At 31.9% G+C, this 16707-nt stretch overlaps 3 protein-coding genes across 6 annotated transcripts; 1 reads left to right on the top strand and 2 right to left on the bottom strand.

The window, feature by feature from the left end:
* Positions 1–181: 181 nt before the first annotated feature.
* Positions 182–2735, bottom strand: LOC112454530 (sister chromatid cohesion protein DCC1). The gene is made up of 8 exons (XM_025015980.1): positions 2632–2735; positions 2367–2540; positions 2033–2234; positions 1754–1946; positions 1444–1660; positions 1209–1318; positions 943–1126; positions 182–885 (listed from the first exon to the last, which is right to left on the bottom strand). Exons 1-8 carry the CDS (start codon positions 2649–2651, stop codon positions 780–782), a joined length of 1206 nt encoding a protein of 401 aa, XP_024871748.1. The 5' UTR covers positions 2652–2735; the 3' UTR covers positions 182–779.
* Positions 2736–2855: 120 nt separating this feature from the next.
* On the top strand, positions 2856–6476 carry LOC112454532 (6-phosphogluconolactonase). 2 transcript variants are annotated; one of them, XM_025015983.1, is made up of 5 exons: positions 2856–3091; positions 4240–4440; positions 4701–4984; positions 5466–5584; positions 6377–6476. In XM_025015983.1, exons 1-4 carry the CDS (start codon positions 2968–2970, stop codon positions 5574–5576), a joined length of 720 nt encoding a protein of 239 aa, XP_024871751.1. In that variant the 5' UTR covers positions 2856–2967; the 3' UTR covers positions 5577–5584; positions 6377–6476. The 2 variants fall into 2 exon arrangements, with proteins under 2 accessions (XP_024871751.1, XP_024871752.1); XM_025015984.1 differs by lacking the exon at positions 6377–6476 and adding an exon at positions 5688–5912.
* LOC112454531 (calcium-binding mitochondrial carrier protein SCaMC-2) lies at positions 4910–16165 on the bottom strand. Of its 3 annotated transcripts, XR_003040741.1 has the most exons (9): positions 16084–16165; positions 15671–15782; positions 11381–11539; positions 10748–11008; positions 10327–10494; positions 9884–10138; positions 9583–9673; positions 5226–5318; positions 4910–5002 (listed from the first exon to the last, which is right to left on the bottom strand). XR_003040741.1 is itself a non-coding variant. In XM_025015981.1 (8 exons), the coding sequence occupies exons 2-7, from the start codon at positions 15779–15781 to the stop codon at positions 9599–9601; spliced, it is 1029 nt and encodes a 342-aa protein (XP_024871749.1). In that variant the 5' UTR covers position 15782; positions 16084–16165; the 3' UTR covers positions 8397–8812; positions 9583–9598. The 3 variants fall into 3 exon arrangements, 2 of the variants coding, with proteins under 2 accessions (XP_024871749.1, XP_024871750.1); XM_025015981.1 differs by lacking the exons at positions 4910–5002; positions 5226–5318 and adding an exon at positions 8397–8812; XM_025015982.1 differs by lacking the exons at positions 4910–5002; positions 5226–5318; positions 15671–15782; positions 16084–16165 and adding an exon at positions 13807–15003 and having other exon boundaries at positions 8924–9673.
* Positions 16166–16707: the final 542 nt, after the last annotated feature.

Below are 16707 nucleotides of genomic sequence, written 5' to 3'. Positions count from 1 at the left end.
AAATATTAAATTAAAAATTATTTACTGTTGTGAGAATCTTTTCTTTATTTTTCTCCTTTTTTATTGCATTATTTTACAAAAAGTAGTAAAACCATTTTTAATAAATTTCTTCGATATTTTTTAATTGTATAAAATTATTTATGTATATATATGATTTGTATATTTTTACGAGATTTTCCAGCATCATTTATAAGTAAATTTATATTCCTTCTTTTCTTCGCACAACACGTATTTATATAAGTTTTATTATTTGACACGTAACAAATACTGATGAGGTAAATATCGAATTTAAGAATGATTATTCATATTCAATCCAATATACTTTTCTGAAGCATATTATATTCAACTGTAATTACTAATAACGTCAGATATTAAAGAGAAAGTTGGTAAAATGCTTTTGTAATAAAACTTTATAGTCAATGGGATAACAAGAGTTTATAAAATAAAATTGATAAATTATCGTCTAATCTAAAATTATTGTCTTTTGATGAATGAGTGAGATGAATAATAATACATTCGCTGATAATATCGCTATTACATCAGTGACGTAATAAATGAAAAAAATAAATTATATAATCTTATTTCTTAAAAATATTTATAAATTGTGCAAATGTGTAACTATATATATATGATCACGAGCTAAATAAATTACGCGTATCATTTTAACATTATAAACAATTTTGAAATATTGTTCCGACATTAATATAATTAATCAATAACACATGTATCAGTATTTATTGTAAGACAATTGAATGCATACCACAATTGTAGTCAGTATATCACTTGCCATGTTTTGACCCGTAATATTTTATCCCATTTTTTGTCGAACATCTAGCATATTTCGTTAAAAGTGCATTAACATTCATTGCACCTTTTGTAAAACGCCTAAAAGAAACGATTATATAAGATTTAAAATAACAATATGTATTCTTTTTCACTTACATAATATAAGGTGTTATCTCTTCAACAGTCCATTTAGCTTTAATTTGAAAAAGTTCATTAAGTCTGTCGTGAATGTTGTTCGGTAAGTCTGCCTCCGGACAAGACACGATTTCTTTTTGCATTTTTGAAGTATTGTACGTTACAAGGGCCAATCCATATAAATACTCTTTCTTTACCTGCATTTCTGAAACACAGAAATTTTAAGTTCCAAAAAAGACTTTATCATATAAATTACAATTACAATTTCAAGCTTATTAATTCCGTACTTTCAGGAATTCCAATGCTCCATGTTTCCATGAATTCTTTGTATTCAGTGACAGGAGAGGCAGCAAGAAGAACCTTTGCTATCATTGCGCAGCATTTTTTTTCGTTATACCTTTTCAAGAATCAATTATATTTAAAAAATGCAAATTATTTGTCACAAAATTTTTCTAATATATATATATTAGAAATATATATATTTTAAATAATATATAGAAAATATAGTAATAGTGTACATACATGTACAATGGACTGCCATCATCCTTTGTCTTTGTGCTTAGTTCTGTATATCTTTTGAATATGATATCGAACACTGGCTCATGAATAAGCTCCTTTAAACATTCGTACGTACTCTCTTTATCTACTTCATCGAGTTCCCAAGACTGTTCTCCAAAATAATCCAACATGAAATTCAAGCTCCTTGCTTCTATGTCAAATGATATAAGGCGCAAATAACCTTAATACAAAAAATTTCAAGTTAAACGACATCATTTGTACGAATAAAATAAGATCTGATATAATACAATAAAAAAAGATTTTTATTACATACCATCTAGGTCGGCTATTAAGAAATCTGACAAAGCTTGTTTTAACTCGTAATCACTGGCTTGTAACTCATTTTGTAATCTTTCCCAACTGTACAACGCATTCTGATCTATTGTAGATTCATATTCCAATCCATTGAAGGATGACGAATCAAGCAGAGTGGACAAACTTGACAGATCAGGTTTGGTTTCCTTCACCTTGAACACAAGAGATTATAATCATATATTTTCTGCAATTCAATATTTTAGATATAATTCCGATATAAGACAATTACTACAAGTACCTCATAGTACGAGTTAAATATCTTCTTTACGTTACATTTCTCTACAGTTCTCTCAGTTACTTTCCCGACACCTGTTGCTTTGCCTAGCTTCAAGTTTGGAACCAACAGCCACGAGTTGGATATCTCTGCCTCTCTGATCTCGTAGGTCCGAGTTTGCGTGCACAGCGCAGCATTGTCGTGTTTGTTACCACGAAATGATATTCTAGCGTCACAAAATTATTTACAATCACTTTATTCTGCAGAATAACAATTGCAATGTTAAAACGTTCAAGAGAACTCTCAAGGATCTACTTTACGAAACGATAATTGAAAGGGAGATTGTTAAAGAACGTACGCGTCTCCTTCGCTTAGTGCTCCCAATATGTGCTCGTCTACCTCCAGCAATATCAAATCGTCGATCTGATGATCTTGCATGGGATACAAACATTGCGTCACGGCGTTTAAATCGGACTCTTTAATTGCAGCTAATTCCAAAATCTCGCTAACATTCTCCTTCGTGCGGACGTTCCTTAACAGGAAGACAGAGAGAACGATTGTAAAATTATAATATCAAGAACACATAGAAAATTTAAGATAATTTCTGTTAAACAATAAATCACCATTTGTCAGCAGATTCCATATCGACTTGATTTTCTCTCCGTTGAATATTCTGTCTAAAAAATCCTTGTAATTTCCTAGTAATTTCTTACTAATACCTAGTAATTTACTACATCGGCATTCTACGCGCGATCCAATCGCGCCGTGGGTCGCTCGTTTCATCATCCGGATTATTCCGAATTCCGAGTCCACGATCACGACTTCGAATGCTCAGTGGCTGACGGCTGTGTTAATTGACTGGACGTGGTTGGACGTGGTTGTCGCGTTCGAAAGTGCATGGTCCGACGGGATAACCTCGCTTTCGCTCGTCCGCATCCGCACGCGAAGAAACGCACGCAATGACGGAGGTAGTGGTGTCGATCGACGAGGAGCAGTTACTCTCCCGGATCTCCAATCTCATCGCCCGCGCCGCGGACGACGCGATCTCGCGCGACGATCGGATCTTTCGTTTCGGAGTATCAGGTGATCCCCACGAATTTTTAATACAATTCCGTTTTTATTTATGTTCGCGCGCCAGCCGCGCTGCCCTTGCCGCTCCGCTCAAGTTTTACTCGCTCTGTAATTTTCACGTTTCACACGTTCCACAGTTATGATAAGGCAAGTCGAACTTCCACGTTGTAATCACGCGAGAATGACTCTTCGGTTTTTTTTTTCAGTTTCGGTATTCCGCGTGTTGTTGCGCGCGAAAACAAGCCGCGAACTCGCTGAATTTGTGAATAAATGAGAAAGAACATTTTTCCATAAATTTCCATAGATTTTCGCCTGCCTTCGGGAACATTGCACTTCGCGGCGAGTTTGTATCATGATTTTTTTTATCTGCCCTTCTCTTCCCTTTTTTTCATCTACACTTTCTGCACTCGATATTTCGTCAGCATTTAATCAAAAAATTATTGGTTATTTTTCAGCTAAAATTTCATCCGTATACATGAATAATAAAAGTTCTTTATTTAATAATTCTATTTAATAATATGAGTCATTAACGATCGATAACCGGTGAAGTGTATCACAATATTTATTAACTTCAACAAATTTTTAACTACGTAAAAATGTAGAAATATATTTTACATTTATATTTGCATAATTGTAAAATTTAATATAAGTAGGAATTAAGAGAATTATTATAAAAATTGTTTAAAAGTTATCGGAGAAATTTTTTGGGGATAGAAACCGTTTCTTGGAGAGTATTATTTTTTCGAGACTTATAATTTCGCGTGTAACGAATTTATATATTGTAGAAATTTTGAAGAAAGTCTAAAAAAGTGTAGTTGAACAAAAAAAATGTGGATCGTATGATCGATTGACTCATGATTCGGTTATCTGTTTATATGTCGCGCTTCTACGCATCAACGCATCTTTGGTTGGTTATGGTGTGGAAATATGTTATGATACGAAACAAGGTTAATTTCTGGCGGTCTGAAAAAAATATACATATGGGATGTCTATTATTATTTTAATTAATTAATCATTAATATTCGAATAGTCTAAGAAGATTAGACGAATGATTTATAAAATTATCATTTTAATTAGTAGAAATTTATACTATTTCGATAAATATTCGCCTAAAAAGGGACTTGAGGAAATTATTTTTAATTAGTTATTAATTTGCATAGGCGGTTCGGTGGTACAACTGCTGGCCAAGTCTCTGCCGTACATTGCAACCGACTGGAGCAAGTGGCGCTTCTTTTTCTGCGATGAACGAGTGGTGCCCCTCGAGGATTCCGAGTCAAATTTTGGCCTCTACAAAAGTTGTTTTATCGGAAAAGTGCCCGTCACTGAGGAGCAATTCATGAAGGTTGATCCAGAACTCAATGGTACTTGATCCGTAATCTGTTTCTATTTTTAAGAGTATATAATAATAATCCATATAATCTTTCTTAACTTATCATATATTTTATAATTTCTTATTGTTTATATATGTATATGTACACTTATAATTATTATTTTATAATTTTTTATTTATATCTTAATTATCTGTTACATCGTTATATGGTTTTATAATGTTATTTTTATAATTTAACATTATTTGTATTGTTTATTTGTCATTTATTTATTTATTTATATATATTTGTAGCCGAGAACGCGGCGAAGGATTACATTAAAAAAATGGCCTTCTTCTTCCCGCCGGACAGATTACCGAGATTCGATTGCCTGCTGTTGGGTGTGGGTCAGGACGGGCACACGTGCTCGCTCTTCCCGGGTCATCGGGCCCTCGACGACGAGAACATGTGGGTCACATGGGAACTGAATGCGCCGAAACCACCACCCAGTAGAATCAGCCTCACTATGCCAGTCATTAATAACGCTCGCATGTGTGTGTTCATTGCCACCGGCGCTAGCAAGGCCGAGATCGTCAAAGTAATTACCAAGTTTTTCCTGTAAATTAATTTATTTCAATTCTGCAATCTAATACTCAGAAAATTAAAATAAATAGTTAATATTTTTAATTAAATAATTAAACAACTTTTCGCTTTTCTTAATACTTGAAATTTTCAAATACAATTTCTCTAAAGGTATCTAATTAAATTCAGAAAGCTGAGATAATGAAGAGAATCGAAAGATAAATCAACTATAATATATCATTTAAAAATTTTTTTACCATTTTTCGATCAGCCAATTCTCCACCAACTAGGATTTCTTATTTTGCGTTACTCTTGAGCTACTAGACTGAACTACATTTGCTGCTTGACTCCTATAAATTAAAACATATACATTGAAGTAGGCATGTGGTAAATTTGTTTAATATTAGAAAATTGCACAAAGAATATGCGTGAGGAATGAAAGAAAAAAAAATGTAAATGTTTGGTTGTATTTAAATTACTACTGTTATTGTTCACAGAGGATCTTGAGAGATAAGGAAGATTTACCAGCTACCAGAGTGGAACCAGTTGATGGCACTCTCTTTTGGCTGCTCGATCAAGAAGCGGGCAGACTACTCAACTCAGACTGAAATGCGAGGTGGGATAAAATAAAACCCCTACTACAGTACATCGATTTTATGACATTCCATATCACATACTATGATTGTCTTGTAACTCTTTTTCTTTAAAATTTTTTTCAGCTCTATATTTTAGTGTTTTTTTTTTTTCATTATAATTTACTAATTAAAGTCGATAGAGTATTTGAATAAGCGTTATATGCTCGTACCAAAGTGCGAAAATGACTCGTGAGAAAATTGACAATTCAATTTTCGACTAATATTGCTCAACAATGTCATTTATATAAAAAATGTGCAAACTTTTTTATTGTAAATCAATCTGCATATGTAAAAAGATAATATTTAATAAGAAAGTAATAAAAATTTTGCATTAAAAAATTGAAACATGTAAACTATCTTCTTAAAAATACATTGCGATATATCATTTCATAATATTTCTTTTAAACTTTTAAAGGGAAAAGAACAGATCATACTTGAAAGATTCGAATTTAACACGAACTCAGGAAGGATTCTTAAATCCGGTCGGAAGAGATAAAATTCTGATCTACAACTGATAATTCTCTCAGATAATTCTTGTCGAAGTTATTTTCTCTCATTCTCTTCTCCTGTGTTTTCTCTTGGAGAAACTTGCGTAAACCAATCTTTTTTTTTTCTTTATTATTATTTACATACACGAGTCCTTTCTTTCAAGCAAAAAGTACTAAAAAAAATCGTTATTTTGATTTTTATATTTTTTATCTTTGTTATCATAAAATTTATTAAGTTTATAAAAATGTTGAGTATCGACTTAACGAAAGTGTTTTCTTCCGCAGATATGTGCAGAAGAAAGATTATACAAACAGTCCGTAATATCTTTTGTGATATGTGATAAAACTAAAAAAAAATGTTCTAAATAAAATACTGACAAATTCATGTTATATGTTGTTATTCGTGATGTACACAATATAATATATATATCTCATTACTTTAGTTTAATGAATAATGACAATGTATAAAAGAAGAAATATTTTGATAATATAGATTCTGATATTAAATAATCATTAAAGTTATTGTTTTGCTTTTGGATTGTAAGCACAAATTACTTTTTAATATTTTAGCCTGTGATCTTATTTAATTTTCCACATATACGCGAGATCTGACAATAATTTACGAATTTGCGATACAGCAGTTATCTTATTACTGAACTGAAGTGCCTTTTTACGTAGTATTTGTGAGATACTATATCTGATTTTCAGCATTTTACCTATCTTCATAGCAAGTTAGTTGTGTTGGTTACTTTCACGAATTTTATTGTCAGGTCTCGTATCAGAATTTAAAGAATGATTTTGAAGGTAGATAATAATTAAAGATCGCTTATGTTATACACGATGTTCTTTATTGTTCTGATATATTTTCAGTTCTGGAACCTCGCATTTTATTGCAAATTTCTATTGTTTGAATCGATATAATAATAATAATTTGATTATTAAATAATAATAATAATAGTAACTATTTTACTCACTAATTATTTTTTAAAAACATCCGGTATAATAAAAACGTGCAAAAATGTGTACATGTATATATATACTGTATTAATTTGCACAATCAATAATAAATAGTAATTAACACATATTATACATATGCATATTTATACATATAAAATGTGTGTTAATGTCACATATGTACACAGATATAAATAAACATTTACACTTTTGCTATTAAAAAAAATGTCAATCATGTCCAATCCAATAACTCATCCACGATAAATATTTCAATCATCTTTCAAAATAATAATAAAATCCATATTGATAATTTTCTTTAACGGAAGATTTAGCTTATTGGGAAAATTAACTTGCAGTAGCAATTTTAAAGAAAATTAACATAGCCGAAATGTTTTTACATTATATCTTTAATTCTTTTATGTCTATTAATTCGAGTTGGATAAGGTCAAATTAAAATGGCATTTAAATAAAATTTAAATTTTTCTTGTCCACAATTTATTGTTAGCGTTATCGCGTTGTCCTTAAAGGCAAAATCCGTGTATTTATCGTGCACGAGTCATCGCTATTCTCCGAATATTCGTCGATAAACAACATGTGTGTCTAACTGTACATGTTTTATAATACATGTAAATACATAATATACATAGTTTGTAAGTTCGTAAAACTTATCTAGGGGAATGAATCGTAGTAACCGGAATATAATAATATATCGTAACGGCCGGTGAAATTGATTTTATTGTATATACGAAGTACTAACAAGGTTGAGATGAAAACCGAGTGCCGCATGATTTACAACAATATAGTAATTATTATCGCCAAATTATTGTGAAAAGCTTGATCCACTGAGTCACTACTTTTTTTTTAACTTTTTAATAAAAGTCTAGGAAATAATATAATGAACATTGAAACATATTTCTTTATACATAGGAGAAAATAAGTATTAAATAGATCTAAAAAACTATAGTAACTATAACTAGTTCTGAACAAGAATTTCATACTGAATGCTATTATACATGTACGTCCATGTGTGTTTAAAATTCTTGTCAGAATATCTTATTTTTATTTTTCTCCTATTTACAAAAAATATATATTACAATTTAACAAATAATATAAATAGCATAAAAGTACAAAATTAATTTTTTATATTATTACAAAAAAATTATATTATAAATATTATAAAATATTACAAAATTTATGAAAGAACATAAAACAGAATGTTAATTTTATTTTTAGCTTATCAAGATTTTGTATTTTATATAAGGATAACATCATTTAAAAATAATGTATCATATAAGATATAATAAATATATCATACAAGATACGATAAATATTGGAAAAAAAAAATGTTTTTTAGTTGAGTTTTCATTATTTTTTTATTACAATTTCTTTCCATTATGTGAATCTATAATTAAAAAATATGAAACTACATCTTTAAATCCTAAAGAAGTCCACGAAAAATGTTTTCTGTAACAAAATTACACAAAAATGGTTTATTTTGTACAAAATGCTTCGTGTTTCAATGGATCAAGTTACTTGGCATAATTTGGTAGAGCGATAATCCTGTAATTTACAAGGCGCCATGTTGATAAATCATGCGGAAAAGTTTACAGTCATATACATATCACAGTGTCAATGTATAACTCGATCCTCCATCCTTCCAATTAAAACGGAATCCTTTAGGTCGACATTAAATCACTTTTACATATAGTAACAAAACGTATTTTTGCTGGCACGTAAGTCAGAAGCTGAATCCATAACTTTATATTTCTGAAATAATTTTAGTAAATAAATTGTTTTTTTAATTACTTAATAATCACATAAATATTATGTGATTATTATTTTATGTTTTTAAATTATAATAAAAAATTAAAATTTTTAAATATAGGAATAAATTATAGTTAGAAAGTAAACAATTATAATAGTGATTTATATAATATACAAATTTTAGACTGAATGTTGATGCTGACTTGAACGTTTCCGCCAATAAAATACGTTTTTACTAAAGAATAATTGAGAACTGGCCTTTCCTTTGATGGCTGTCCATTCAAAACTTGCTCGCGTATTCGTTTACAGAAAGACTACACATAATACTTTTCTTACACGCAAGACATTCTTTGTACTGTATTGGCCAAAATAAAGTATCATTGCATTGTAACAACAATCTATACAACAGCAATTGCTAGAAAATCGATAATTATAATATTTTGATTCGCACTATTTTTAATTTATTAATATTGAAATATTAAAAATATATTAAAATCTTAATAAATTATAAAAAAATTGCGATAGAATGTTCGATTAATCAAAGAAGTTTCTTACGTTAGCGATAACAATAAAAGTAATCACCGCCATTTTGTTTCTTCTTTATTCTTTTTTCTTTTTGAGAAAAGACAAACGAACGCGACTTATCGCCAAATGATCATTCGTCATGTCGATTATTTATAACGACGAGTGAAAAGAGAGAGAGAGAGAGAGAGGGGTAGAGAAAGAGAGGAAAAAGAGAGAGAATAAGTTAGTTAATTGAATTAATCAGTCACCTAGCATTCATGTTCATCACGTCATGTTGACGCCCAACGCCTGCCGGAAATGCTCATATACTACGTAACTAATAGATACGGCAGGTGCAACCTGTAAAAGAAATATATTTTTACATTTAGTAATAATCAAACTATACTACAAATTCATTAAAAACTAAAAAAAAATTTCAATTTATGACGACTTTAATATAAAATTAATATCAGTTAAGCTGTAATAAGTTAAATTTCTATAAATTCAATTGTAGAGAAATATAAAAATTCCTTAAAAATCAATGAAATTTTCTTATTAACGATCATATACCTTGAGAAAATTAGGCGTGAGGCCGCGATACAGACCGCGTACTCCCTCGCGGTTGAGAATGTCTTTGAAGACGCCAATCATTGTGTTAGGCAAGCGTTCGGGCGCAATCTCGGCCTGCAGTCGCGTCCGCACTAACGCTAGCGGATACGAGCATACTTGGCCGGCTGTGCTGGACGCGGTGCCACACAGCAATAGAATCCAAAATGGCGGTTGTTCCTTTTTGTCATGCGTACGTAAGTAACTATTCTTCAGCGTCTGCAAACATATCGTCCTTTTAAATGATCGTCGAGAGCAATCGCCGAGGAAAGTTGGAAATTTTATCTTGACTTACTACGCAAATTACACATTAAATTGATTTGCATAAATTTAATTTCACATAAATATCGTGTTATTGTAATAGTTTATAAAATAAAAAATAAAGCTTTTCTTTGGTAACGACTTACTTCGTAGACGGCTAAATCGATGCCGGCATAAGGAAGTATTCCTATCAAATTAGGTACATAGCCTCTGTAGAAGGATTTCAAACCACCTTGTCTATATATTTTCGTGGCTGCGTCAACCACGCCATTAAATTCGCCCGTTTTTCGCAATGCAAGTCTAGTCTTCAGTACCTGCAAGCATGTTATACACTTCTATTTATATCTCTAGTAGTTTATTCTATACAAAAATAATATTTCTCATTATTTCTTATTATATATAACTCAATCTTTATTCATTTCTGTGTTCGCATTATATGTACATATCTGCACTAAAATAATATAACGATAAGAATCGAAGAACAAGAAAGTCATATATCTCATGTCTAACATCATAAATGTCATCCGACGTAAGGAAGCATAAATCACAAGATAAACAGGAACATACCTCAAGGGGATAGATGGCTGACTGACTGATGCCACCGGCCATGGAGCCAGCACAAAATCGCTGGTAGAGCCCAAGTTCGCGGCCCTCATCGTCCTCCTTGATCGCCCGCTTCACTTGTTCGTATGCCATAAACTTGAGCGCTGTCTCCGGGCCAATCTTGAGCACGTTAATGCCATTGCCGCGCCACAGGCTCCTAATGCCACCCTCACGCAACATGTACCTGAAGCAACTCATGATATTGCAGTGTCGTGTGCCGTGGACCTGCAAGGACGATCGGACGATTCTCTCGTCGTATTAAAGCAAACTAGACAAATTTACTCGCTCGCTCGACATGCCATCATAAGCGAATCGTTTCATACAACGCATAATAATAAAGATTTTCGAACGAAATTTTATTATTTTATCTATATACATAGATTACATAATAAAAAATATACATGTAACCTCTTTCTATTATTTGATAATATATAGATTATATTGTATGTATATGCAAACTATATTTGTAAGTTAAATATAATCTATAAAGAATGTTTAATATATAGATATTGTATACATATATATTAGTAAATTTGATATTAAATTTAGAGATTTGTGAATGAAAGAAAATTGGAAAAAAGTCGTGCAAATGCTTACTTGTAGATAGACCTTGATACGGTCTAAGGGCGCGGTGCAAGTACGTGATACCGCACCTGCTATCCCCCCGGATAATAAATGTCGCCACCACATTCCAGATACCATCTCACCCTTCGTGAACTCTTCGGGGACGCCGATGTCCTCCCCGATATCCATATACTGTAAATAAAAAAAAGAAATTATTATCAAACTGTTAATTGAATCATTCGTTACATTCTGTTTCATGTTTTATGGAAAAAAAAATAATAATTCTATATACGTGTTTGTGTGTGTAAATTTATCAGTTTATACTAATGAAAATATTAATAAAATATTGTACATTAATAAAATATTAATAAGAAGCAGGCTGTTCCCCCAGAATATCAGCTCTCAATAATAAAACGTTGATTATAATTAATATTTTTTATTAATATAATAATATGAATGTATAATTAATATAAAATCCAAAAAATATTTAATTTAATGTTTCTAATAATATTCACGAAAATAATTTAAGATAACTATTTATAACATAGCTATTTATAAATTTATTACAAATATTTCTACCATTTTTATTCCGTATCCTATTTATTTTTCTTTTATGGGAATTCTCATTGACTTTATACTTTTACAAACATTTTCGCTTATCTATTCTCGTACGAGCGATTATGTCTGCATTCCAATGTTTACTGCCAAGGCGGAAAATCCAGTGCACGTAACGTATGTTATACATTTTCAATACTAGTAGTGAATATCGAAACGCAGCCTTTGACTGACCCTTAATATAAACATTGATAAACTAGATGATAAGATTATTGTGCCGACTTTTCTACATGCATATATGTATCATTTGGATCGCTTATCGATCACAGATATGAAGTATTGTACTGTTGCATTTCGACGAAGGTAATCGGATCCATGTACAATAGCACTATTATGTTACAAATATTCTGTTACAAAACGCGTGTTGTAATTCAAAGCCTGGTATATCGAACTCGTGAACCGATGTTCGTAAAAAGAATCTTCTTTCTAGTTATCGACAAAATATGCTTTTATTTTTACATAAGTTTCAATACATATATTTTTAATACGTTATTATATTAACTGTATTTATACAACAAAATAAATTATTTTTATGCAAAAATTTAATCATGCTATTTAAACATTTTATAAGCGAAATTATTATCTGACAAAAGATCATTGCTCATTACAAATATTTAAATCTCTTTTTTTATCACAATTTTAAATTTAAAAATTTACTACATAAAAACATGAAAATCGAGATTTCTACAGCATCCACAATGTGTACTTTTGAACTTTACATCATAAACGTTACGTCACATATATTTTCGAAAATAAAACTTGGATTCTATCGGTCTAACTTGTCCTTTAAATTTTCTACTTAATCGTTGTATAATTTACACGCTACTAATAGACAAAGTATTTTAACGTAAGTTAAGTAAACCTTTATTATTTTTTAAGTTAAAATAGATACAGAACATACAGATGAAGCGTACTTAACACGCGTAGTTTTTACAAGTCATTATTATATAGAACTGCTCGCGATATAGAGTCCAATTTAAACTGTTAGATTTGAAGTTTATTTGTTTGTTTGGTCTACCCCTGTTAGCTAATCTCGCGGTCATAACCAATGACGTAACAATTTTGCGAAATCACGATCGGGCCAGCTATTCGCAAGACGATGGAACATTATTGCAATATACTCGGTGCAATAACGTGGAATTGTAACACAGAAGTAGAATGTTCCAAGCAAAATGACTCGCAAATCGTCGAATGATTATAATTATCAGTCAACTGCGAACTCAAAAGGTTTTCCCATCATCCTCTTAGCTCGACTGGGCGACGAGCCAGACAAACGTACAGACAGGTATAATATCCTAGGCTTGTTCCTTCTGAAGCTAAATTTTCTGCACTCAAAATAAAACGTGATGTGTCGGAAGCTGAACGGCATAGTAAAATATATCCCATACATTGAGTGTACTTTGAACCGCCAATTCTTTAGTCAATTTGGAGTCGTATCTCTAGCGGAAACAAAGTCTTTTTACTATCGTTATGTCATTGCAATAACCGGTGGTGACTAAAAATTAGTTAACATAAAATAAAAATAAATGGGAAGTAATTTACTATCGATATCTATAGACGTCAATCAAGTAAAAATAGATAATGGATATATCAGATCATATTCAACAGCATGCATACGAGTTTTCAACTTTGATATTCTCGTGCACATATATATAAATAAAATATATATGTGTGTGTAAGAGCTCAAAAGACGAATTCTTGAGATGCATTCCAGAATCACTTTCGCTCTTTAACGCCGACCTTGTCTCGCACACCTGACACTTTCTTTTTCCATTCGAAACGGAATACCTCGGTAAACTCAGACGCCGATTGGTCGATCGGCAAGGGCCCGTCGCTCTACTCACCCGTTGCAATAACTCATGGTAGCGCTGCAGAAATTCCTCACGTACTTGACACGTGGACAGGGTGCTATCATACTGGAGAAATCCCCCTTTCTTCAGGACGTACATGCTACAATCGATCAGCTGTAATCGGGAGTCATGTGGTCGCGACGCGCACACGCTCACCGTATAAAGTCGATCACTCGCTTTCAAGTGCCTGCCGCTTTCGAGATGTTTCTCTCCCTTCTAATATGTTCTACTCTTCTCCCCGTTGTTCTCTCTATACCCTCCTCTGTCGAAATACTTCTCTTCCTTCCGATTCGTCCTTCTATTCTTCTCGTCTTTTCCTCTTCTATTTGCTTCCAATATTCTATTTCCGCTTTTCTATTACTTTTCTCTTCTTTTACTCTTCACTTTATCATTCAGTTTATCTTCTATCTCCGCGTTCCACGCCGTTTTCTCTTGTATAATTCAATTTCCTTTCTTCTTTTATCGCAGTTGAACTATATTCGCCGATTTATTATATGTTTGAGTTACAAAAGTAATCGCAAAAATCACGCTTCCTTCGAAATCGGCCACGCTTGCACACTCGTGTCTTATTTCGCACTACGAGATCTGTACTTTCGCGACTTTCAAACTTTCTATCAAGCGAGGATGTTTCATGCTGATTGGGGTTGCGCAAATTCTCGAGAATTCCCCTCCTCGTTGTTCTCGGTATCTTTAGATCGCGGGTCCGACCTGTGGGTATCGCTCGAAATGATTGGGCGGTCTAAAAATCGCCGGCAGTCGATCGAGTAACTGAACGATCTTGGACGGACGATCCGAAGACGAGTTGACACTGACCCACGTGGCCGAGGAAAACTGTACGTTCCGCTCAGGTAAGACGGTCTTAAACGGTAAAAGAAGAGAAGGGGAAAAACGAGCCACGAACCGACGATTCGACCGCTCGGAGTCCGGGTGCGAGACTGAAGAGATAAACGAGGAAAAACCCTGAGATACGGGGAGATATCGTCCCCTCCAAAACGGGGAACGCCTCCGTCTGCTGTAGTCTGCCCTCTCCCTCTTTTCCTCTCGTCATTGCTCATTCCTCGACGTCAGAGACACGCGCGTCATCGAGGCAAATACCCGTGTGATGACGATGATCAAAGTCGGCGGCCCGTTGCGTGTACGTACATAGTGCAAAGTTTACGCACGAGTTTCAATTGCGCTTACCACACTTCAATTTTTCATATATATTACAATACTAATCATATAGCTGCCATGTACTGACGTTGGTTAAACACCTATATTACGTTATGTTACATAAATATTATGATTGTATATTCTTATTGATATTTGCTCTGTTGTTTCTATTAATAATAATTATTTGATTTCACTTTTTTCTATTATTATTTAATTATTATTAATATATTATACATTGTTGGGAACCACGAAGTTGGGAAGAAGTTCCTCAAAGTTGGGAACCACTGATATGGCATAAGAAACAGCTGATGAAATATTACGCAGAATTGCGTCAGATAAACTTATTGAAAATTCGACTTTAATAATTTAACATTTAACCGAATATTTACAGGAGTGTTTTGTAAAGTATCAGTGTCCATCGAAGTTGAAAATCTCGTATGTATACACGTATATGTACGTACAGCACAAAATGAGATGGTATGAAAATGGTCCGTAACATGGTTTTATATATTAGTTACTCGTTATAAATGATAATAAGAATATTACGGTCCAGATGTTCGGGTATTGTCCACATATTTCCGTAATTTAAATAATAAAATAGGTAATGTAGGTGACACAACACTTGAATAACATACATGCATCTTGATATTAACTAATGTTACGTATATTTTCTGAATATAAAAATTAAATTGTATAAAGTACTCACCGTGGTGTGATGCCAGTACTCGATAATATCGAACAAGGTAGAACTCGGTGCATAGAGGAGAAAATCCCGCCATTCGTTGAAACTGATATTGAGACTTCCATCTTGGTCCATGCTACGCAAAGTTTATTGTATTATGTAGTATATCATCGAAGAATCGTAGGATTAAAATTATCTTATAACAGCATTTCATATCAATATATGCATTGGGATGCGTGTGAGTGATAAATTTAAAAATATTACTTTAATAACGAGTTCTCAACATTTATTTAAATGTTTTAAAATCTTTTTGTAATAAACAACAGTTTTATTAAGAACTTTGTTTTTAATGCTATGCTTAATTAATGATATGCACATTAAAATACATTTTAAATAACTTGAAAAACAATAATTTATTATAATTAATAAAATATTACCGTTGCAATAACTCTGTTGCATCCTTTCGTGCAATTTCTATTCCTAGGTCCTTGAAAGCTCTTATCAATTCTTCTAAATCTATCTTTCCTGCGAATGCGAAAAATGTATAAGAAATGTTTACAGCCTCTCATAAATTTTCCTATGTATTAAACAAATAAATATATCAAGTAGATTATTAGCTAGTCTTTATTTTAAAAAATATATCTATATATTTTACATTATAATATAAATTTTTTATTTAGAAAAGTTTCTCAATCTTGAACTTGTAAATTTTTTAAAATTGATTAGGTACCTATTATTTATTAAATGTATGCTTACCATCTTTATTTTTATCAAGATGAGAGAACTGCAATCGTAGATTTTTCTCATGTTCGCGAACGTAGTGTATGAATTCAGCCAAACTGATATCGCCACTTTTTGTGCGATCTGAATGGGCCAGAAATTTCTATAAAATCAAAGGAATAATTCTTTAGATACATGAAATCATTTTAATTTTACATAGAAAATGTAAATGATGGAAAAAATGCAAAAATTTATATATTAATTATTATAAATATCTCAGAGAATATTATGACATCTTGTGTGGGAAGTCTCTCGTCTGAGAAATGTTTAAAAATGTATAT

This window comes from Temnothorax curvispinosus, unplaced genomic scaffold (assembly GCF_003070985.1).
Source record: "Temnothorax curvispinosus isolate PA1 unplaced genomic scaffold, ASM307098v1 QBEX01005133.1, whole genome shotgun sequence".
Taxonomy (NCBI): domain Eukaryota; kingdom Metazoa; phylum Arthropoda; class Insecta; order Hymenoptera; family Formicidae; genus Temnothorax; species Temnothorax curvispinosus.
Note: the sequence above shows the minus strand (reverse complement) of the source record. Positions and strands in the feature narration are given on the sequence as shown.